The sequence below is a fragment of the Pseudophryne corroboree genome, chromosome 7 (genome assembly GCF_028390025.1).
Source record: "Pseudophryne corroboree isolate aPseCor3 chromosome 7, aPseCor3.hap2, whole genome shotgun sequence".
NCBI lineage: Eukaryota > Metazoa > Chordata > Amphibia > Anura > Myobatrachidae > Pseudophryne > Pseudophryne corroboree.
In genome coordinates, this window is record NC_086450.1 from 157534045 (window position 1) to 157559925 (window position 25881).

The 25881-nt window shown below is 46.1% G+C and overlaps 1 protein-coding gene across 3 annotated transcripts in view; it reads left to right on the forward strand.

Annotated features, from left to right (window-relative positions):
* ARHGAP15 (Rho GTPase activating protein 15) overlaps window positions 1-25881 on the forward strand; it is a 1201663-nt gene that overhangs the window by 43613 nt on the left and 1132169 nt on the right. For all 3 annotated transcript variants that reach the window (XM_063933735.1, XM_063933734.1, XM_063933733.1), the window contains exon 2: window positions 21473-21610. In XM_063933735.1, coding sequence (XP_063789805.1) covers window positions 21521-21610 — 90 coding nt within the window. In that variant the 5' untranslated portion in view covers window positions 21473-21520. The remainder of the gene's footprint in view (window positions 1-21472; window positions 21611-25881) is intronic.

The window sequence follows — 25881 nt, forward strand, 5'->3', positions numbered from 1 at the left end:
TTTACTAAATGTGTTTATATTAAAAGAGGTTTAGGAGATGAGAAAAACTTTTTCCACCATGGGACACTGTAGCCTTCGAGTGGGATGGTGGGACATTGCCCAAAAAGCAAAACTGTCCTGCTAAAATCATGACAGTTGGGGGGTATGGAATACAGGCTGTGCCGAGTTGTACTTGGGCATAAATATGACTGTTTAGAGACTGATCTTTTGCAGCAAAGATAGGCCAGTGCACAGAGATAATGATGATGTATAGCTTGCTTGAATAGGACACCCAACGGATGTTAATCTGAAACTTTACAGCCCCGGGAACAGAAGGGTGAAATTACTGTATTTACATTCTTAGCGCAGGTGAAGGGATTGCTCATTCCTTTTCTACGTTTGCTGTTTACACGGGGTGTGAGGTGAACCCCACGAGTGATATATAAATTTTTGTGGTTGCGCATTGATTTATTCACACTTTGTTTTATTTTCTGATACAGAGCAATACAAGCATTTACAGTAGTTCCATGCACACTACGTGTGTCTGCAAATTTAGAATGTTTCTGTGACACATAACAATGTTTGGTAAGCACATAATAATGGAGATTACAATCAGGAGCGTAACCAGAACTTTGTGGACCCATAGCAACATACTGAAGGTGTGCCCGTCCGAATGCTCCAGAATAATGCACAAGTTTGTTATCTGAGCCATAGTAGTTTCCTAGTTTACATGATTAAAATGTCTATCATAGACTGTTCTTCATTCATGCGCATACACCAACATCCATAAAAGAAATAACTGACACTGACACCAGAATAATGTTTGCCAATAGAATTGTCAGCTTTTATTAAACAAATATACCAAGGAGGGATGGCCTATTTAAATAACGTCCCTATTTATTCTAACCTTTTAAACCTTTTAACTGTGGCTGACCAAAACACAAGAGGAGGCAAGGGCCCAACTTCAGCCCAGCCTCAAGGTATTCCCCAACTCCCAACCAAAAGGTGCTCAGGTGTGTACCAACTCCACCGGAGACCGAAGCCCACCTGGTCCGATGGAACTCCGGCCCCGTAATGTATCAAACTCCACCACCTTCACATCTCCTGAGCACCCATAAAACTCTTTAAATTACAGCCACAATTTCAGGCCGTCTCAACCCGCCAAGCCGACACCAATAATAAACTCATCCAGGGCGGGTGGGTGGGTCAATTTTCACTAAGGAAAAGAGGGAGAACCTATTCAGTCCTCTCCTTGTAAGGGCTAAGCCCCTCCCATCACCAGATTCCTCAGTCAACTCATGGGCCCACTGTTACCATGGATACCTCCACTTATCCAGCTGCTTCATTCAGCCTGCTATTCTGAATTTTATGTCACTACAGCCATGTACTCCGTTCTCTTAAAATGTCTATCATAGACTGTTCTTCATTCATGCGCATACACCAACATCCATAAAAGAAATAACTGACACTGACACCAGAATAATGTTTGCCAATAGAATTGTCAGCTTTTATTAAACAAATGGTATGGTGGCAAGGAGGGACGGCCTATTTAAATAACGTCCCTATTTATTCTAACCTTTTAAACCTTTTAACTGTGGCTGACCAAAACACAAGAGGAGGCAGGGGCCCAACTTCAGCCCAGCCTCCATCGCATAACAAGGGGGGTTTTAAGGGCCCAATTTCAGCCCAGCCCCCATCACATCACAAGGGGAGGCTTTTAAGGAACCCAATTTCAGCCCAGCCCCCCACTCATCACAAGGGGTTATAATGGGCCATTTGCCACCCCTTGTGTTACTTGCTCTTTATCGGGAATACGTGGCCAACTCTCCACTCAAGGTATTCCCCAACTCCCAACCAAAAGGTGCTCAGGTGTGTACCAACTCCACCGGAGACCGAAGCCCACCTGGTCCGATGGAACTCCGGCCCCGTAATGTATCAAACTCCACCACCTTCACATCTCCTGAGCACCTATAAAACTCTTTAAATTACAGCCACAATTTCAGGCCATCCCAACCCGCCACAGTTTCAACGAAACCCCCGCCACCATACCTCTACCTTAAAACTATTCTACTACTCCTAAAATCCTCCTACCTATCAATAAAATTCCTGAGTAAAAACCGCGAACAACAAATCCTCCATAAAAATTTCCATACCCCTCAAATTCAGGTGGACACCATCGGCCATGTAAAGATGAGGTGCAGAAACTGAGATTGAGGGATGTGGGACCACAAACCCCCAATTTTCACTAACAGCCCTGCCCACCACAGAATTGATCCGGCGCCAGATCAACTCTATGGCAGCTGGTCTGTCCGCATCTCTCCAAACCAAACGAGGGATAATGTGCGACCATCATACACTCAGAAAGCACAACCTGTTCTGCAAACTAAATAAGTCCCTAACTATAGTTTTACGAAGATCCAGACCAGTCCTTCTGGTCAAATCATTTCCAGCAACATGGAACACCACCCTCAGCGGGTATCCCGACCTGTCCGACTGTTGCCAAAACAGGGGCATGACTTGCTCCCAGCGAAGTCCCCTCACACCGATCCATCTGACCAGATTAGCTTCAGGGGACTGAAGGCACTCCACACCAGATCTTTCACCATAGTAAACATATGAGTGCCCCATAATCCAAATCGGACACTCGTCCAAGCGCAAATCTGAAAATACAAAAGCATTCACAGAACCTTAACGTACAAAAAACCCATAACACAAAAATCATGCAACAACATTACCCCAAAAAATCCCATTATAAACTTACTAAAATGGTTTTATTTATTTATTTATGAAATAGTTTAATTTGGCCTCTAAGGTGAGAATTTTTGAAGCGGGGATGACAAAAGGGGTTGGTTAAGGGGGATCAGACTTGACGAGAGACGAAAAACACACCTGCCAAGCAGGTATGAACTAGAGATGTGCACTTGAAATTTTTCGGGTTTTGTGTTTTGGTTTTGGGTTCGGTTCCGCGGCCGTGTTTTGGGTTCGACCGCGTTTTGGCAAAACCTCACCGAATTTTTTTTGTCGGATTCGGGTGTGTTTTGGATTCGGGTGTTTTTTTCAAAAAACACTAAAAAACAGCTTAAATCATAGAATTTGGGGGTCATTTTGATCCCAAAGTATTATTAACCTCAAAAACCATAATTTCCACTCATTTTCAGTCTATTCTGAATACCTCACACCTCACAATATTATTTTTAGTCCTAAAATTTGCACCGAGGTCGCTGGATGACTAAGCTAAGCGACCCTAGTGGCCGACACAAACACCGGGCCCATCTAGGAGTGGCACTGCAGTGTCACGCAGGATGGCCCTTCCAAAAAACACTCCCCAAACAGCACATGACGCAAAGAAAAAAAGAGGCGCAATGAGGTAGCTGTGTGAGTAAGATAAGCGACCCTAGTGGCCGACACAAACACCGGGCCCATCTAGGAGTGGCACTGCAGTGTCACGCAGGATGGCCCTTCCAAAAAACACTCCCCAAACAGCACATGACGCAAAGAAAAAAAGAGGCGCAATGAGGTAGCTGTGTGAGTAAGATAAGCGACCCTAGTGGCCGACACAAACACCTGGCCCATCTAGGAGTGGCACTGCAGTGTCACGCAGGATGGCCCTTCCAAAAAACACTCCCCAAACAGCACATGACGCAAAGAAAAAAAGAGGCGCAATGAGGTAGCTGTGTGAGTAAGATAAGCGACCCTAGTGGCCGACACAAACACCGGGCCCATCTAGGAGTGGCACTGCAGTGTCACGCAGGATGGCCCTTCCAAAAAACACTCCCCAAACAGCACATGACGCAAAGAAAAAAAGAGGCGCAATGAGGTAGCTGTGTGAGTAAGATAAGCGACCCTAGTGGCCGACACAAACACCGGGCCCATCTAGGAGTGGCACTGCAGTGTCACGCAGGATGGCCCTTCCAAAAAACACTCCCCAAACAGCACATGACGCAAAGAAAAAAAGAGGCGCAATGAGGTAGCTGTGTGAGTAAGATAAGCGACCCTAGTGGCCGACACAAACACCGGGCCCATCTAGGAGTGGCACTGCAGTGTCACGCAGGATGGCCCTTCCAAAAAACACTCCCCACACAGCACATGACGCAAAGAAAAAAAGAGGCGCAATGAGGTAGCTGTGTGAGTAAGATAAGCGACCCTAGTGGCCGACACAAACACCTGGCCCATCTAGGAGTGGCACTGCAGTGTCACGCAGGATGGCCCTTCCAAAAAACACTCCCCAAACAGCACATGACGCAAAGAAAAATTAAAGAAAAAAGAGGTGCAAGATGGAATTGTCCTTGGGCCCTCCCACCCACCCTTATGTTGTATAAACAGGACATGCACACTTTAACCAACCCATCATTTCAGTGACAGGGTCTGCCACACGACTGTGACTGAAATGACGGGTTGGTTTGGACCCCCACCAAAAAAGAAGCAATTAATCTCTCCTTGCACAAACTGGCTCTACAGAGGCAAGATGTCCACCTCATCATCATCCTCCGATATATCACCGTGTACATCCCCCTCCTCACAGATTATCAATTCGTCCCCACTGGAATCCACCATCTCAGCTCCCTGTGTACTTTGTGGAGGCAATTGCTGCTGGTCAATGTCTCCACGGAGGAATTGATTATAATTCATTTTAATGAACATCATCTTCTCCACATTTTCTGGAAGTAACCTCGTACGCCGATTGCTGACAAGGTGAGCGGCGGCACTAAACACTCTTTCGGAGTACACACTTGTGGGAGGGCAATTTAGGTAGAATAAAGCCAGTTTGTGCAAGGGCCTCCAAATTGCCTCTTTTTCCTGCCAGTATAAGTACGGACTGTGTGACGTGCCTACTTGGATGCGGTCACTCATATAATCCTCCACCATTCTTTCAATGGGGAGAGAATCATATGCAGTGACAGTAGACGACATGTCCGTAATCGTTGACAGGTCCTTCAGTCCGGACCAGATGTCAGCATCAGCAGTCGCTCCAGACTGCCCTGCATCACCGCCAGCGGGTGGGCTCGGAATTCTGAGCCTTTTCCTCGCACCCCCAGTTGCGGGAGAATGTGAAGGAGGAGATGTTGACAGGTCGCGTTCCGCTTGACTTGACAATTTTCTCACCAGCAGGTCTTTGAACCCCAGTAGACTTGTGTCTGCCGGAAAGAGAGATCCAAGGTAGGTTTTAAATCTAGGATCGAGCACGGTGGCCAAAATGTAGTGCTCTGATTTCAACAGATTGACCACCCGTGAATCCTTGTTAAGCGAATTAAGGGCTCCATCCACAAGTCCCACATGCCTAGCGGAATCGCTCCGTGTTAGCTCCTCCTTCAATGTCTCCAGCTTCTTCTGCAAAAGCCTGATGAGGGGAATGACCTGACTCAGGCTGGCAGTGTCTGAACTGACTTCACGTGTGGCAAGTTCAAAGAGCAGCAGAACCTTGCACAACGTTGAAATCATTCTCCACTGCGCTTGAGACAGGTGCATTCCACCTCCTATATCGTGCTGAATTGTATAGGCTTGAATGGCCTTTTGCTGCTCCTCCAACCTCTGAAGCATATATAGGGTTGAATTCCACCTCGTTACCACTTCTTGCTTCAGATGATGGCAGGGCAGGTTCAGGCGTTTTTGGTGTTGCTCCAGTCTTCTGTACGTGGTGCCTGTACGCCGAAAGTGTCCCGCAATTCTTCTGGCCACCGACAGCATCTCTTGCACGCCCCTGTCGTTTTTTAAAAAATTCTGCACCACCAAATTCAAGGTATGTGCAAAACATGGGACGTGCTGGAATTTGCCCAGATTTAATGCACACACAATATTGCTGGCGTTGTCCGATGCCACAAATCAACAGGAGAGTCCAATTGGGGTAAGCCATTCCGCGATGATCTTCCTCGGTTGCCGTAAGAGGTTTTCAGCTGTGTGCGTATTCTGGAAACCGGTGATACAAAGCGTAGCCTGCCTAGGAAAGAGTTGGCGTTTGCGAGATGCTGCTACTGGTGCCGCCGCTGCTGTTCTTGCGGAGGGAGTCCATACATCTACCCAGTGGGCTGTCACAGTCATATAGTCCTGACCCTGCCCTGCTCCACTTGTCCACATGTCCGTGGTTAAGTGGACATTGGGTACAGCTGCATTTTTTAGGACACTGGTGACTCTTTTTCTGAGGTCTGTGTACATTTTCGGTATCGCCTGCCTAGAGAAATGGAACCTAGATGGTATTTGGTACCGGGGACACAGTACCTCCAACAAGTCTCTAGTTGGCTCTGCAGTAATGATGGATACCGGAACCACGTTTCTCACCACCCAGGATGCCAAGGCCTCAGTTATCCGCTTTGCAGCAGGATGACTGCTGTGATATTTCATCTTCCTCGCAAAGGACTGTTGGACAGTCAATTGCTTGGTGGAAGTAGTAAAAGTGGTCTTACGATTTCCCCTCTGGGATGACCATCGACTCCCAGCAGCAACAACAGCAGCGCCAGCAGCAGTAGGCGTTACACGCAAGGATGCATCGGAGGAATCCCAGGCAGGAGAGGAATCGTCAGAATTGCCAGTGACATGGCCTGCAGGACTATTGGCATTCCTGGGGAAGGAGGAAATTGACACTGAGGGAGTTGGTGGGGTGGTTTGCGTGAGCTTGGTTACAAGAGGAAGGGATTTACTGGTCAGTGGACTGCTTCCGCTGTCGCCCAAAGTTTTTGAACTTGTCACTGACTTATTATGAATGCGCTGCAGGTGACGTATAAGGGAGGATGTTCCGAGGTGGTTAACGTCCTTACCCCTACTTATTACAGCTTGACAAAGGCAACACACGGCTTGACAAATGTTGTCCGCATTTCTGTTGAAATACTTCCACACCGAAAAGCTGATTTTTTGGGTATTTTCACCAGGCATGTCAACGGCCATATTCCTCCCACGGACAACAGGTGTCTCCCCGGGTGCCTGACTTAAACAAACCACCTCACCATCAGAATCCTCCTTGTCAATTTCCTCCCCAGCGCCAGCAACACCCATATCCTCCTCATCCTGGTGTACTTCAACACTGACATCTTCAATCTGACTATCAGGAACTGGACTGCGGGTGCTCCTTCCAGCACTTGCAGGGGGCGTGCAAATGGTGGAAGGCACATGCTCTTCACGTCCAGTGTTGGGAAGGTCAGGCATCGCAACCGACACAATTGGACTCTCCTTGTGGATTTGGGATTTCGAAGAATGCACAGTTCTTTGCGGTGCTTTTGCCAGCTTGAGTCTTTTCATTTTTCTAGCGAGAGGCTGAGTGCTTCCATCCTCATGTGAAGCTGAACCACTAGCCATGAACATAGGCCAGGGCCTCAGCCGTTCCTTGCCACTCCGTGTGGTAAATGGCATATTGGCAAGTTTACGCTTCTCCTCCGACAATTTTATTTTAGATTTTGGAGTCCTTTTTTTACTGATATTTGGTGTTTTGGATTTTACATGCTCTGTACTATGACATTGGGCATCGGCCTTGGCAGACGACGTTGCTGGCATTTCATCGTCTCGGCCATGACTAGTGGCAGCAGCTTCAGCACGAGGTGGAAGTGGATCTTGATCTTTCCCTAATTTTGGAACCTCAACATTTTTGTTCTCCATATTTTAATAGGCACAACTAAAAGGCACCTCAGGTAAACAATGGAGATGGATGGATACTAGTATACTTATGGATGGACGAGCGACTGCCGACACAGAGGTAGCTACAGCCGTGGACTACCGTACTGTGTCTGCTGCTAATATAGACTGGATGATAATGAGATGAAATCAATATATATATATATATAATATCACTAGTACTGCAGCCGGACAGGTATATATATTTATTATGTAATGACTGATGACGGACCTGCTGGACACTGTCAGCTCAGCAGCACCGCAGACTGCTACAGTAAGCTACTATAGTAGTATGTATAAAGAAGAAAGAAAAAAAAACCACGGGTAGGTGGTATACAATTATGGATGGACGAGCGACTGCCGACACAGAGGTAGCTACAGCCGTGGACTACCGTACTGTGTCTGCTGCTAATATAGACTGGATGATAATGAGATGAAATCAATATATATATATATAATATCACACTAGTACTGCAGCCGGACAGGTAGATATATTTATTATGTAATGACTGATGACGGACCTGCTGGACACTGTCAGCTCAGCAGCACCGCAGACTGCTACAGTAAGCTACTATAGTAGTATGTATAAAGAAGAAAGAAAAGAAAAAAACCACGGGTAGGTGGTATACAATTATGGATGGACGAGCGACTGCCGACACAGAGGTAGCTACAGCCGTGGACTACCGTACTGTGTCTGCTGCTAATATAGACTGGATGATAATGAGATGAAATCAATATATATATATATAATATCACACTAGTACTGCAGCCGGACAGGTATATATATTTATTATGTAATGACTGATGACGGACCTGCTGGACACTGTCAGCTCAGCAGCACCGCAGACTGCTACAGTAAGCTACTATAGTAGTATGTATAAAGAAGAAAGAAAAAAAAAACCACGGGTAGGTGGTATACAATTATGGATGGACGAGCGACTGCCGACACAGAGGTAGCTACAGCCGTGGACTACCGTACTGTGTCTGCTGCTAATATAGACTGGATGATAATGAGATGAAATCAATATATATATATATATAATATCACACTAGTACTGCAGCCGGACAGGTAGATATATTTATTATGTAATGACTGATGACGGACCTGCTGGACACTGTCAGCTCAGCAGCACCGCAGACTGCTACAGTAAGCTACTATAGTAGTATGTATAAAGAAGAAAGAAAAAAAAAAAACCACGGGTAGGTGGTATACAATTATGGATGGACGAGCGACTGCCGACACAGAGGTAGCTACAGCCGTGGACTACCGTACTGTGTCTGCTGCTAATATAGACTGGATGATAATGAGATGAAATCAATATATATATATATAATATCACTAGTACTGCAGCCGGACAGGTATATATATTTATTATGTAATGACTGATGACGGACCTGCTGGAAACTGTCAGCTCAGCAGCACCGCAGACTGCTACAGTAAGCTACTATAGTAGTATGTATAAAGAAGAAGAAAGAAAAAAAAAAAAACGGGTAGGTGGTATACAATATTATATATATATTATATACAATTATATATATATATATATATATATATATTAAACTGGTGGTGATTATTAAACTGGTGGTCAGGTCACTGGTCACACTATCAGCAACTTGCAAGTAGTACTCCTAAGCAGACAATCACAATATATATTATACTGGTGGTCAGTGTGGTCACAATGGCAGTGTGGCACTCTGGCAGCAAAAGTGTGCACTGTACGTTATATGTACTCCTGAGTCCTGCTTTCAGACTCTAACTGCTCCCCACTGTCAGTGTCTCCCCCACAAGTCAGATATACATTATACAGTCACACTATCTATCTATCACTTCAGCAAGTAGTAGTACTCCTCCTAATGCTCCCCAAAATTACTACTGTGTCTCTCTCTACTCTAGTCTCACTCTCTTCTCTATAAACGGAGAGGACGCCAGCCACGTCCTCTCCCTATGAATCTCAATGCACGTGTGAAAATGGCGGCGACGCGCGGCTCCTTATATAGAATCCGAGTCTCGCGATAGAATCCGAGCCTCGCGAGAATCCGACAGCGGGATGATGATGTTCGGGCGCGCTCGGGTTAACCGAGCAAGGCGGGAAGATCCGAGTCGCTCGGCCCCGTGTAAAAAAAAATGAAGTTCGGGCGGGTTCGGATTCCGAGGAACCGAACCCGCTCATCTCTAGTATGAACCCCGAGGCTTAAGGCACTTGACAGGATAAAAAAATCCTCAAGACCCCCAAATATGGCGAGTGGCTGGAATCTCAAGTCTGATTTTTTTTTTTTAAAAGAACAGGTCAATACCTGATATATTTCCAAAATACATCAGACTTCCACTTCCCCAGAGCTCTAATTTGCTCGCTCGAACAGCCTTCAGCGGCTGCTGCTGTCGCCGCACCTATCCGAAACAAATGGGTACCGTATCTCGATACCGGCAAACCCATCGTGCAAATACAACGTTCCAGCACCCATCTGAATTGAAATTGAGTCACCGGCATACCATCCAAATGCTGCAACCATGGACCTGGCATATCAGTCCTTGTTTTCAGATAAACCCTCGCCAAGGACACAGGACAAATCTCTTTGTCGTCCACACATCTCAAAACAACCCAACAACCTTTGCCCAATTGGTCCATTTTGGAACGTTGTACTTTGCACCATAAGCCGACACATGTTCACGAAGCATAGCTGACATCGCTGTTTTCGAAGCTGACACCAGTTCACTGACCCTAAAGGCCCAAAAAAAGGCCATGAAGAAACACAATTTAAATAAGAGTGCTTCGTAATCAGATGCACAGACATCATGCAACACGACCGCCATGTGCCGCAATATTGGAATGGTTATTGGCCTTCGTGCATCTTGTACAGGGGGCATAACTCGAGCCCATCCTTTAAGAATCTTTGCTAGAAAGAAAGATTTAGTAAAATCATGCCGGCCATCAAGTCTCAAGAAATAAGAAAGAGCAGACAGTAAACGTGTAACAAACCCTCTTGACCTGCCTGCTCTAAAACATTCCCAAACGTAATCCAATAACATTGCATAATCAGTCTTACCTTGGTCCTGATGCAAACGGACATATCTTTCCCACTCTCCAATAGCGTTTCTGTACCCTCGTAGGGTGGAAGGAGCCAAGGATCGCAGAGCTAAGCCCTCCAATCCGGGCGTATCACCTGCCAGGCATAAGACGGGCAAGGGTCACCAGATACATTCGCATCCGGAGCTAGCACCCTAAACCTGCACCACTCGAAACGCGATAGCGCATCTGCCACACCGTTTTCAATGCCTGGAACATGCCTAGTGCAAAAACTTATATTTGATTGAAGGCAGCGCAACACTATCTGACCCAACAATCGCAGAACAGGAAGGCCGGAAGCTCTGACTGTTAATCGCGTGAACTACACCCAAATTATCACACCAAAAAACTACTGACAAGTTGGTCAAGACCTCATGCCATAACTCCAAAGCAACCATGATAGGGAATAATTCTAATAGTAACATGTTGCTAGTGAGTCCCTCTTCAAACCAAGTTTTTGGCCATGGGGAAGCACACCACCTACCCTCCAAGAATGCTCCAAAACCCGTAGAACCTGCTGCATCGGTGAATAATTGCAACTCAACATTAGAAATGGGTATGTACTGCCAAATGAGAACACCATTAAAGGTGGCCAGGAACTCTTCCCAAATGTGTAGATCCCTACGAATTTCTTTGGATAATCTTATAAAATGACTGGGTTTTCTAACACCCGCTGTGGCTCTCTCCAACTTCCTGCTGAAAACTTTTCCCATGGGTATAACTCGGCAAGCAAAATTGAGAGACCCCAATAATGATTGAACTTGTTTCAGCATCAACTTGCCGTTTGCCAATGCCACAACTATCTCTCCCTTTAACTTGTCTATTTTTTCCCTGGGTAAACGACAGCAACCCTCCATGGTATCAATTTCGATTCCCAAGAAAATCAACACTGATGTGGGACCTACAGTCTTCTCCTCAGCTACTGGGACCCCAAATTCAACAATGACAAAGCATTTAATAATAAGAATTTACTTACCGATAATTCTATTTCTCGGAGTCCGTAGTGGATGCTGGGGTTCCTGAAAGGACCATGGGGGATAGCGGCTCCGCAGGAGACAGGGCACAAAAAGTAAAGCTTTTCCAGATCAGGTGGTGTGCACTGGCTCCTCCCCCTATGACCCTCCTCCAGACTCCAGTTAGGTACTGTGCCCGGACGAGCGTACACAATAAGGGAGGATTTTGAATCCCGGGTAAGACTCATACCAGCCACACCAATCACACCGTACAACTTGTGATCTAAACCCAGTTAACAGTATGATAACAAAAGGAGCCTCTGAAAGACGGCTTCCTACAACAATAACCCGATTTTTGTAACAATAACTATGTACAAGTATTGCAGAATAATCCGCACTTGGGATGGGCGCCCAGCATCCACTACGGACTCAGAGAAATAGAATTATCGGTAAGTAAATTCTTATTTTCTCTATCGTCCTAGTGGATGCTGGGGTTCCTGAAAGGACCATGGGGATTATACCAAAGCTCCCAAACGGGCGGGAGAGTGCGGATGACTCTGCAGCACCGAATGAGAGAACTCCAGGTCCTCTTTTGCCAGGGTATCAAATTTGTAAAATTTTACAAACGTGTTCTCCCCCGACCACGTAGCTGCTCGGCAGAGTTGTAATGCCGAGACCCCTCGGGCAGCCGCCCAAGATGAGCCCACCTTCCTTGTGGAATGGGCATTTACATATTTTTTGCTGTGGCAAGCCTGCCACAGAATGTGCAAGCTGAATTGTACTACAAATCCAACGAGCAATAGTCTGCTTAGAAGCAGGAGCACCCAGCTTGTTGGGTGCATACAGGATAAACAGCAAGTCAGATTTCCTGACTCCAGCCGACCTGGAAACTATATTTTCAGGGCCCTGACAACATCCAGCAACTTGGAGTCCTCCAAGTCCCTAGTAGCCGCAGGCACCACAATAAGCTGGTTCAGGTGAAACGCTGACACCACCTTAGGGAGAAACTGGGGACGAGTCCACAGCTTTGCTCTGTCCGAATGGACAATCAGATATGGCTTTGTGAGATAAAGCCGCCAATTCTGACACTCGCCTGGCCGAGGCCAGGACCAACAGCATGGTCACTTTCCATGTGAGATATATCAAATCCACAGATTTGAGTTGTTTAAAACAATGTGATTTTAGGAATCCCAAACTACGTTGAGATCGCCCAGTGCCACTGGAGACATCAAAAAGGGGTTGTATATGCAGTACTCCCTTAACAACTTCCGGACTTCAGGAACTGAAGCCAATTTCTTTCTGGAAGAAAATCGACCGGTCGAAATTTGAACCTTAATGGACCCCAATTTGAGACCCATATACACTCCTGCTTGCAGGAAATGTAGGAATTAACCTAGTTGAAATTCTTCCGTGGAGCCTTCCTGGCCTCACACCATGGAACATATTTTCACCTAAGCGGTGATAATGTTGTGCGGTCACCTCCTTCCTGGCTCTGACCAGGGTAGGGATGACCTCTTCCGGAATGCCTTTTTCCCTTAGGATCCGGCGTTCACCCGCCCTGGCGTCAACGCAGCTGCGGTAAGTCATGGAACAGACATGATTCTTGCTGAATCAAGATCCTTTCTAGTATCTCTTGAAGTTCCGGGTACCAAGTTCTTCTTGGCCTAAACCGGAACCACGAGTATAGTTCTTACTCCTCTCCTTCCTATCATTCTCCATACACTGGGTATGAAAGGCAGAGGAGGGAACACATACACCGACTGGTACACCCACGGTGTTACCAGAGCGTCCCAGCTATTGCCTGAGGGTCTCTAGACCTGGCGCTTCATGTGGGACGCCATCATAACCACCTTTGGTCTTTCCCAACGGTTTACAAACATGTGGAAACTTCCAGATGAAGTTCCCACTTTTCCGGGTGGAATTCATTTATGCTGAGGAAATCTTCCTAGTTGTCCACTCCCGGAATGAACACTGCTGACAGTGTTATCACATGATCTTTCGCCCAGCGAAGAATCCTTGCTGTCATTGCCCTCCTGCTTCTTGTGCCGCCCCGTCTGTTTACGTGGGCGACTGCCATGATGATGTCCTACTGGATCAGCACCGGTTGACTTTGAAGCAGAGGTCTTCCTAGGCTCAGAGCATCGTAAATTGCCCTTAGCTCCAGTATATTCATGTGGAGAGAAATCTCCAGACTTGACCACACTTCCTTGGAAATTTCTTCCTTGTGTGACTGTTCCCCAGCCTCTCAGGCTGGCATCCGTGGTCACCAGAACACAGTCCTGAATGCTGAATGTGCTGCCCTCTAGAAGATGAGCACTCTGCAGCCCCCACAGAAGAGACACCCTTGTCCTTGGAGACAGGGTTATCCGCTGATGCATCTGAAGATGCGATCCGGACCATTCGTCCAGCAAATCCCCCTGAAAAGTTTTTGCGTGAGATCTGCCGAATGGAATCGCTTCGTAAGAAGCCACCATTTTTCCCAGGACTCCTGTGCATTGATGCACTGATACTTGGCCTGGATTTAGGAGGTTTCTGACTAGGTCGGATAACTCCCTGGCTTTCCCCTCCAGGAGAAATACCTCTTTCTGGACTATGCCCAGAATCATTCCTAGGAACAGCAGACGTATCATCGGAAAACAGCTGCGATTTTTGGAATATTTAGAATCCACTCGTGCTGTCGTAGAACTACTTTAGATAGTTCTTTTCCGACCTCCAACTGTTCTCTGGAAACTTGTCCCTTTCAGGATATCGTCCAAGTAAGGGATAATTTAGATGCCTTTCTTCTTTTAAGAATCATCTTTTCGGCCATTACCTTGGTAAAGGCCCGGGGTGCCGTGGATAATTCAACGGCAGCGTCTGAAACTGATATTGACAGTTCTGTATCACGAACCAGAGGTACCCTTGTTGAGAAGGGCAAATTTGGACATGGAGGTAATCCTTGATGTCCAGGGACACCATATAGTCCCCTTTTTTCCGGTTCTCTATCACTGCTCTGAGTGACTCCATCTTGATTTGAACCTTTTTATGTAAGTGTTCAAAGATTTCAGATTTAGACTATGTCTCACCAAGCCGTCTGGCTTCAGTACCACAATATAGTGTGGAGGACTAATACCCTTTTCCTTGTTGTAGGAGGGGTACTTTGATTATCACCTGCTGGAAATACAGCTTGTGAATTTTTTCCCAATACTGCCTCCTTGTCGGAGGGAGCCGTTGGTAAAGCAGGCTTCAGGAACCTGCGAGGAAAAAATGTCTCGACTCTCCAATCTGTACCCCTGGGATAATACTTGTATGATCTAGGGGTCAACTTGCGAGTGATCCCACTGTGCGCTGAGACTCTTGAGACTACCCCCCCACTGGTGGAGGGCTTCTTTTCCTGGGAAGGGGCTGCCTGCTGCAGTCTACTTCCCTTTCCTCTATGTCTGGGCAGATATGACTGGCCTTTTGCCCGCTTGCCCACATGGGAACGGAAGGATTGAGGCTGAAAAGACAGTGTCTTTTTCTGCTGAGATGTAACTTGGGGTAAAAAAGGTTGGATTTCCCAGCTGTGGCCGTGGCCCCCAGGTCCGACGGACCGACCCCAAATAACTCCTTCCCTTTATACGGCAATACTTCCATGTGCCGTATGGGATCTGTATCACCTGACCACTGTCGTGTCCATGACATCTTCTGGGAGATATGGACAACGCACTTATCTTAATGCCAGAGTGCAAATATCCCTCTGTGCATCTCGCATACATATATATAGAATGCATCCTATTAAATGCTCTATATCAATAATATATTTTTAGTCAGGGAATTCGACCAAGCCAACCCAGCACTGCATCTCCAGGCTGATGGCGATCGCTGGTCGCAGTATAACCACCGTCTGTGTGTATATACTTTTTAGGATATTTTTCCAGCTGCCTATCAGCTGGCTCCTTGAGGGCGGCCGTATTTGGAGACGGTAACGCCACTTGATAAGCGTGTGAGCGCCTTATCCACCCTAATGGGTGTTTCCCAACGCGCCCTAACTTCTGGCGGGAAAAGGTATAACGCCAATATTTGCTATCGGGGTAAACCCACGCATCATCACACACTTCATTTTATTTTATCTGATTCAGGAAAAACTACAGGTAGTTTTTTCACTTCCACATAATACCCTTTTTTGTGGTACTTGTAGTATCAGAAATATGTAACAGCTCCTTCATTGCCCTTAACGTGTGGCCCTAATGAGGAATACGTTTGTTTATTCACCGTCGACACTGGATTCAGTGTCCGTGTCTGTGTCTGTGTCGACCGACTGAGGTAAATGGGCGTTTTTTATAAAAAAACTCTGACGGTGTTTCTGAGACGCCTGGACCGTTACTAATTGTTTGTCGGCCGTCTCATGTCGTCAACCGACCTTGCAGCGTGTTGACATTCTCACGTAATTCCCTAAATAAGCCATCCATTCCGGTGTCGACTCCCTAGAGAGTGACATCACCATTACAGGCAATTTCTCCGCCTCCTCCAGCATCGTCCTCATACATGTCGACACACACGTACCGACACACAGCACACACACCTGGAATGCTCTGACAGAGGACAGGACCCCACTAGCCCTTTGGAGAGACAGAGGGAGAGTTTGCCAGCACACACCAAAAAACGCTATAATTACATAGGGACAACCTTATATAAGTGTTTCTCCCTAATAGCATCTTTATATATATATTTATATCGCCAATTTGTGCCCCCCCTCTCTGTTTAAACCCTGTTTCTGTAGTGCAGTGCAGGGGAGAGCCTGGGAGCCTTCTCTCCAGCCTTTCTGTGAGAGAAAAAATGGCGCTGTGTGCTGAGGAGATAGGCCCCGCCCCTTTTACGGCGGGCTCGTCTCCCGCTCTTTAGTGAAGTTTGGCAGGGGTTAAATATCTCCATATAGCCTCTGGGGGCTATATGTGAGGTATTTTTAGCCAGTATATAGGTTTACATTTGCCTCCCAGGGCGCCCCCCCCCAGCGCCCTGCACCCTCAGTGACAGCGTGTGAAGTGTGCTGAGAGGAAAATGGCGCACAGCTGCAGTGCTGTGCGCTACCTTTAGAAGACTGTCAGAGTCTTCAGCCGCCGATTCTGGACCTCTTCTAACTTCAGCATCTGCAAGGGGGCCGGCGGCGCGGCTCCGGTGACCATCCAGGCTGTACCTGTGATCGTCCCTCTGGAGCTAATGTCCAGTAGCCAAGAAGCCAATCCATCCTGCACGCAGGTGAGTTCACTTCTTCTCCCCTCAGTCCCTCGTTGCAGTGATCCTGTTGCCAGCAGGACTCACTGTAAAATAAAAAACCTAAGCTAAACTTTCTCTAAGCAGCTCTTTAGGAGAGCCACCTAGATTGCACCCTTCTCGGCCGGGCACAAAAATCTAACTGGAGTCTGGAGGAGGGTCATAGGGGGAGGAGCCAGTACACACCACCTGATCTGGAAAAGCTTTACTTTTTGTGCCCTGTCTCCTGCGGAGCCGCTATCCCCCATGGTCCTTTCAGGAACCCCAGCATCCACTAGGACGATAGAGAAAAAATATTGCCACACGTCAGATCCGGCTGGACCCATGAACAAAAAATCATCTAAATAATGAACAATTCCAGACTGACCTGAATTTTTGGAAATGCACCAATGCAAGAAACTGAATTTTTCAAAATATGAACAAGATATAGAGCAACCCATTGGGAGACATCTATCAACATAAAAACTGTCATTCAGACGGAAACCTAAATAACGAAAAAATTCTGGATCAATGGGTAACAGCCGAAAGGCCGACTCTATATCAATTTTACTCATCAAGGCCCCTCTACCGAATGATCTCACCGTGGCTAAAGCATCCTCAAAAGACTGATAAATTACCATGGACAAACTCTCAGGAATTGCATCATTCACTGAAGACCCTTTTGGAAATGATAAGTGCTGAATTAGTCTGAATTTACCCGGAGTCTTTTTTGGAACAACTCCAACTGGGGACAAAATTAAATCAGGCAATGGGGGGCAACTAAAAGGACCTACCATCCTACCCAAAACAACCTCCTTATCAACTTTTTCTTTTAAAATAACTGGGAACTCTTGAGCCGAACGTAAATTGCAAACCTGACCACATTTTACTTGTCCTTTAATAGGCAACGGAAAACCCTTTGAAAAACCTAACCTTATCAACTTGGAATCCTGTCTATTTGGATAATGATCCAACCAATGCAATAATTTGTCCAATTTCACTGGAGTAGGTGCCCTACTTAGGCCCAGCAGTTGCCGGAATTCGTTGTTGCTGCTTGTGCAAACTACCTCTCCCACTAGCCGTTTGCTGGCAGTTTTTAATGGGGTGGGTTCCTTCACAGTGGATACAAACATGCCGAAAATGACACCTGAACCCTAGGGTACATTGACTATTATTGAAGGCATAACATTTGCCTAAACGATTCTTACCCACCATCCATCTGTTACTGGAATTACCTCGCTTCTCAGCCAGACCCTCTGAACCACTTTTAAGAGGTTGAGTAACATCTACAAAAATTTCCACATCTTTTTTTACCAAAATCTATGATTTCCTTTCCATTCTGTTTTCTACGAAACTCCTCATCATAGGACCTCCATGCTGTTCCGCGCCCAGATCTGGCCAATTCGTGGAGCAAATACATATATTTAATTATATTCATGTGCTCCTGAGGCCTGGATTCCAAATAACAAGCTGCAAAGATAAGCATGCCCTTCTGCCAATTAAAGTAAGACTTATAAGCCTCCTCACCTATACCTGATTTCTTTCTATCAGCCTCAAATGCTTTTTTCGCTTTACTAGTTAAAGCAAACATATTCACAAATTTGCCCTGTCTAATCCGCTCCCTAATTCTGGGCCGTATTCCTCTCAACACTGCAGTATTGGCGCATTGCAAAGAATCCTCGGGACCCTCCTCCGAGGACATGCTGGAGCTACTGTGACTGCGCCTTCTTTTATGTCTTTCTTTGCAAACACTGCAACTGCTATCAAATGAACATGAGGACTCAGAGGAAGAAGTAGATGAATCCTTATGACTTCTGCGCCTATGCTTACGCTTTTTTGACGTTTTTTTCTTGCATGGTTTCTCTTTAACTGCGCCCATGTTACCTGAGCTAACCACTGCATCATTTTGGCGCGCTGCAGGGTGCACATCCGACTCACCATAAAGACCTCCCTCGTCCAGGGCGGACTCTACCACAGCCGCGATTCCCCAGAATCCTCCTGCACTTCAGGGGCTGCAAAGGACTTCTCTGTAGAAATGCAAGGAGAAACATCTACCAGAAACTCATTAGTATTCATATTGCCCCTATTACTTCCACCCGTTCTGGCTTGTAAAACAGCAGCCCCTAAATCACAAACGCCATTCCTCTGCAAACCATAGGGATTCTGTTCTCCCAAAAAATTCCTTTCAGTGTTATTAGCGGTCAGCACCGGGACCAGTGCTGATATAACCGAGGTGCATATAGACGCTACCTCAGACGAGTTGAAACCAGCGCCATTACGTCCAGAACGCACCGCATAAGCGTATGACCTCCCCGGCACTGTGTCCCTCATACTATGTACCTCAGGGGCGCCTTTTTTACCCATAATATTACCAGTGGCGGGCCTTCCTTGCTGACTTCCAGCATTTCTAATACCCGGTGTGCCTGCGCGCTGGCCCGCTACAACCGTGTCAACTCCATTATCTATTGCACTATCCGGACCCCTGTTAATTCCTCTGTTAGGTGCTCCCTCTCCTTGCACCAACTCTTGTACCCTTGTTACTCTTTCATTTTGCTCACCTCTAGAAAGAACAGTACTGCGTCGACCACCTCTGGCAGCCACGGACCCCCGCGGGCCCACGGGGCGACCGTGGCGTACCTCCGGCACATGCACTCCTGAGGTAACTCCCCGGGATGTTACTATGCTCCTCAACACCCTGCTCCGCAACTCCACCATAGCCCCGACACTTCGCGACATAGTATTAATGGTAACTGGTTCCGTAGAATCGATTCCCAACGCTCGAGTAAAACCATCAGCTCATGGCACAGACGCGCTGCTGACCCGGCCTCTGCGTGACGCAGCTTCGCCCGCCAAAGGCCTCTCAGGCGGTCGAGCCCGACCCCTGGCGGCGGTATTACCAACATTATTCCTAGCCTGACTCCGTGTTTGTGCTGACAGCTGCTGTCCCCTCCCTAACACTAAAACAGCAGTGTCCCTTTCCCTGCTTTCAATCAAACGAACAGGGGGACGCACAGCACGACTGGGCCTCGGCATGTTAGAAGATAGGAAAGATAGATAAGAAAAAGTCAAAGAATAAAAGGGGGTTGAAAAGATTAAAGATTAGTAAAGATTGAAAGGAAATAAGAAAAATACCACAAATTCACAAATAATACACAGTTCAGTACAAAACAAACGCAGAGCACTTCACTGTTCAATTTTCACTGAGGAAAAGAGGGAGAACCTATTCAGTCCTCTCCTTATAAGGGCTAAGCCCCTCCCATCACCAGATTCCTCAGTCAACTCATAGGCCCACTGTTACCATGGATACCTCCATTTATCACAGCTGCTTCATTCAGCCTGCTATTCAGAATTTTATGTCACTACAGCCATATAAAATGTCCTCCGTTCTCTGTCCCATTGTAAGGATGCGTGTACATATTATTCCACAGTATCTCCAATTCACATTATGACATACTACAGTATATCACGTTAGAGTGCCCCAGTTCAAATTATACCATGTTACAGTGCCCCAGTTCATATTATGACACACAATAGTGCCTCCATTTCATATTGTGCCGCATTACAGTGCCCCAGTTCTTATCAGATAACATTATACTGCCCTAAATGTTACAATGAGCAGATCGGATGATGACACCTTACAATGACCTCCAGTTCATATTGTGCTACATTTTCAGTGGTCTCCAGGTCAAATTCTGCCACATTACAGTGCTCCCTTACGTGCGCCCACCATAATTGCCCATGATTACAATGGCTTTCTCTAACCTTACCTGTATAATAGACACAGACAACTGTGCAAATTATAACAAGGGTTCTGCAAGCTGCTCCTTAGGGTTCACTAGCAGTCGATGTTATAGTTCTAGCTGGAGTACAGGTGTGATCATTACTGACTGTCACTAAGGTTAATTATTTTCCTTGTGATTCTGTGTCTGATTCTGAGTCGTACACAAAAGTAATCCAGCAGGATCTGTTGGCAGTTGCCCATCTCTGACTTTATGCAATTTGGAAACGAGCTTCTTCCCTTGTGTAGATCTATGCAAAACGAAAGTGCAAGGACTGAGATGCCCACTTCTAGCGCCCCTGCACACTGTAATACTGAATAGTGCATCCTTATGCACCACCATCAGTCGCACCATCGAATCTTGAACCAGTCCAAGGCAGGCGCACGTTCTCCGCCTGACCACAGCCTCCTATGCCTGCAAGTGTGCATCTGCGAAAGCTGCCACTTTCATTGACGCACCCAGGACACTCCCGTAAAATGCACACTGAATGGCCCAATGCACTTGTATCCACCTCCCAGTCACTGCCCAGGAACACCCATCACTTCTCTGCCACCGTCTGATACCATCTGTCCTGATCGCAACAGCACCTTTCTGCATACACTTTGTGTAACGCATGGATTTTCAGAACTTTTTGCGCAGTTGCTGGCACTGCATGCAGATTGTGTGTGACTCAGCATCAGGCCCTCTATGTGACTCAGCATCCGGCCCTCTGTGAGGAGCCCTGGAGAACATACAATAAATAGTTAGTGGCCCCTGAGGACCAGGTTTAACCATAGTATAGTACAACTCACATTTTCTTGCTGTTGCTTTGACCTAATGAAAACATTTATAATAAATGGCCATTACTTCTGCTCACCTACTGTATCTAATGTGCTTTGCTTAAATGAAGGAACCCTGTGAAGCCCTGAAAGACAAGCTGCCAGCTGGTACTGTTCAGATGAGGATCAAGAATGCAAATTCACAACTTGATAGACTGAGCCAGACCAAATCTATGGTCCTCATTGATCCCGGAGAGGCCAACAAACAGGTAGGATAACCCTTGTCATTGTTATTTATATTGCAGAGTGTGAAATATATATTTTTAAGTTTGGACCTTTAAGTAAATATAGTTGCATTTATTGTCTGACCTCAGATTACAGGATTTTTCTTTTTTTGCTGTATCTAACAAAATCTGTATTACTTCTACAAAACAATGGAGATTTACAGTAGGAGCCACATAGTGAGTGAGTCAATAGATTCCAGCTTCTAAAACAAAGTGACTTTACCCCAAATACCGTGGAATTTGTAGATTTTGTAGATTTGAGTTACCCACTGGCATTAAAAATCATGCTTTAATTGGATTTTTTTATTTATTTGTACATTGAAGGTTTGTACTGTATTTGGCCACTTTGTAATGGCATGTAAATGTACGTATATGGGTAAAACTTATTTGGCCCAATGGCCCCGTACCCACGTCTGCATACCTCTTAACATTTGGGCCTTTTCTTGTAACCAGTTCACCCTCCAGTTGTACACCACGCTTCGTAGCATTTAAGGTCTCACAGGCAGGACCCTCCTTCCTTGTGTTTATCTGCAGCACTACACGTGGTTCCAATAATGACTTGCTAAATGTATTCAAGCTGATTTTATTGTAACAGTAATGTTGGTCTGCAAAAGTAAAAGTGATTCCCTATATTGGTAAATACAGTCCTGCTGGATGAATGAATTAAAAGTGGATCTCAAACACATGTCCACTGACCTGGATTGTCCTGGAATGCTCACATCATCACCTCTTTTCTTGGCATTACGTGCACAGAAATAATTGCATATATTCGCCCATATGCAGAGTATACACATCTTGCGGTGCACACCTGCCCTGTAACCATATTTTTGGGTTTCTACTTGTCATCATTATCAGTGCGCATTTGCACCAGCCTTATACATTTATGTTAATGTCTAATGGGCCCTACACACTTACCGATCCGCCGCCGAGCTGCCCGACGGCGGATACAGCCAACGGGTGATCCGGTGGCGGGGGGGAGGTGACGGGGGGAGTGAAGTTTCTTCACTCCCCCCGTCACTCGGCTCCATAGCACTGCATGCTGTGAACAATCTCGAACATATTGGCCTGCATGCGGGGCCGCGCATCGTTAATCGTCGGTGCCTACACACTGCACGATATGAACGAGTTCATTAATGAACGAGAACGTTCATATCGTGCATTTTATCTCCCAGTGTGTAGGGCCCTTAACTCTGTATAGCTCACAGTTGCTTGGACACACCATCACTTTGCATGCATGATAAACTGCGCAAGCAGATATACGTTCTACTCTGCATCAGCCCCTATGTAATATTTTTCTGTATGTTAAACTGGGTACACACTATACAATGCACACAATGTGATGTTAACTCACAAAGAAACATCCGATATTGTGTGTACACACTATACAATTGTTCCTTCCAATCCTTACTAGTTATCTGTCCTAAAGGTCTGAAGGAATAGAGTTATTGGAAGATCTGTCTGCAAGTCAGTCGTCAAACCACACTCTGCAATAAGTGCACAATATTTGTGACCAAACGTATCATCTTTTACGCATGCTTAAAGATCCAATCATGAGATGAGACCAATTTATCTGTGATAAGTGGAGATTGTATGTGCTGGTTTGAGAATGATTGGTAAACAGTTATGTCGAAATTCATTGTGTCTACATGGATGATATGTTGACTTTATGAACTATCAACAAACGGTCCTTGGTGGTCTAGCGGTGTCTTACCAGCACCTGGGGGAAACAGCTGCTCCAGCTCCTTCTGCCAGGTTCCAGCGGTCACACGAGGATCAGTATTTTCACCACTATTCCTACCCCTCACACTCCCCCTAGTGCCTAAATCGTAACCTCTCTGTACAACCTAACGCTACCCACCTCAGACGGTCGACATTTCACATGGTGAAAGTTCATATGTCGACATTGTAAACTTGACATTCTGAGGATGCCAATGCAGTGCCTGTCTACAGTTTGAACCATGAGAATATACTAATGTCGACGTGGCTACTGTTGACCTTCTGACCGGATACCATATGCATTCAAAAATTATCTGACCAATGTTAAATATTATCATCTGATCGGCCAAATTATTGTATACAGCAGTGAGCAGCCAGCTAAGAAAGTTTATGGAGCTGACTTTTTTTTTTTTTTGTGTGTGTAATGCCAAAGTTAGGGAAATACAATTGCTTGGTTCCATATTGAATTAGCCATGTCACCAGTGCTAACCTCCTATCGAGTTTCCCCTTCATGAATCTGATGCTGCTTGTTTGCCCATGTAGTCTGGGGTGTTATAGTAATGTTTCCTAGTCATGCTATGTACTTAGGACCTGTTTCATAGATTATTTGTTAGAGCCACTGCTGCTATGCCTTTGTACGCTGCGGCTGTGCTAAAATATGTAAAAAGACTGTGTGAGGTTTTCACAGTAAAATGAATCACAGATCTGTCACAATAGATCTGACTAGAATGCTTAAAAATTAGGCACACATCGCTCCGTGTGTAGGTGTGCCAGCGACAGTGATGCGCGGCCCCGCACGTTGCTATCGCTGACTCTAGATTGGCTTGCATGCAGGGCAAATCTAGACAGATTGATCACTTCACCGCTTGGTGAAGTAACATTTGTTTTTGTTTTCCTCACTCAGCACACATCGCTCTGTGTGCTGAGTGTCCTGAGATGTGTGCAGAGCGATCTGTGCTAAATCGCGCAGCACACATCTCTGGCACACACCTGTACGTGTGTACCCCCCTTTAGACAATATATGCCTTTACTGAACAAAACATTTCTGTTTTTCTCCTTAAATACCATACACTGTAGCCTAAATTGGTGCAGAGAAGGAGGCACATTTGGGGCTGTCAGAACTGTCATCTGTCCTTTTTGTGTGTGTGAAAGTTTTAGCTACATTGATAGCACTTAGAAACGCCCTTGTCAGGGCAATCAGAGATGAATTCCAAGCTACAGCTGGTGCACATTTCTTACACTGTTTTAGCATACAGTATCTATGCAAACTTGCTCAAATACAGGGGCACAAAGCTACCAAGTTTGCACTGCACCAGTTTTGGGCTTATATTACTGTAACCTCCAGTGTGTAGTGTACTAAGGCTGTGTACACACGGCACAATGCGCCATACAGCCCGACATTGACTATTCGGCCCCGCCGATATAGTCAATGTTGGGCTGCCTGCACAGTCTATTTTTTCTTGCGATGCCAATCCCGCATCGCAATGACTATACACACGGTGCGATATAAACTATATTTTCTATATAGTCAAATAAATAGTCAATAAGCAAACATAAGGAGAAATACAGATGTGGTATTAGGAATGGCCTTGAGATGTGGGCCCCCTTGGGTTGGTGTGGCCTCAGTCACTCAAAGCATAATCTGCGATAAGCAGCTGTCGGAGCCACGAAAACACATGAGATCGGCAACTTATCCCAGATCCCATGTATTATTGCACAATCACAGGTCCTTTTTTGGCCTATAATTGATTAGCGCGTTAATGACCATCAGTCAAAAATCTCACTACCATGCAGTTTTTATCGTCCAAAAAAGGATCACGTCTAATAGATTACTGGCCTAAATGTCATAATGACCTGTCTAGTCAGGGCCGGTGCTAGGGTATTCAGCGCCCTCCTGCAAACTATAAATTTGCGCCCTCCATCCCATACTTCAAAAAGGGACAGTGTTGCAAAAACGAGTGTGGTCTCACAAGGAAGGGGTGTGGCACACAATAGTACCACCAATTCAAATTATGCCACAGTTTTGTCCCCTATACACATTATGCAACACAGTAATGCCCCTTACACATTATGCCTCAATCAGTAAAACCCCATACTTTATAAAACACATAGTAATGCCCCTTACACATTCTGGATGCTCTTTACACATTATGCCACACACAGTGGCACTTACAAATTATGGAATGCCCTTTACACATTATGCCATACACAGCAATGCTCTTTACACATTATGCCACATCTGGCACCAGTTGTGAGCCAATGCAGACACTCCTGATTAGTTGCTAGTGCGTGAGCTTCAAGACAGCTGGGGGGAGGTGACACAGTAACTGGGACAAAACAAAAAGGGTGTGTGTGTGTGTGTGTGTGTGACACAGTGACTGGGACAGAACACCGAGGGGGGGGGGGGGTGACATGGTGACTGGGACAGAACACAGGGGGGGGGACACAGTGAGAGAACACAGAGGGGTGTGATACAGTGACTTGGACAGAACACGGGGTGATGACACAGTATGCGGTCAGCATGCCACTCGTTGGGATAC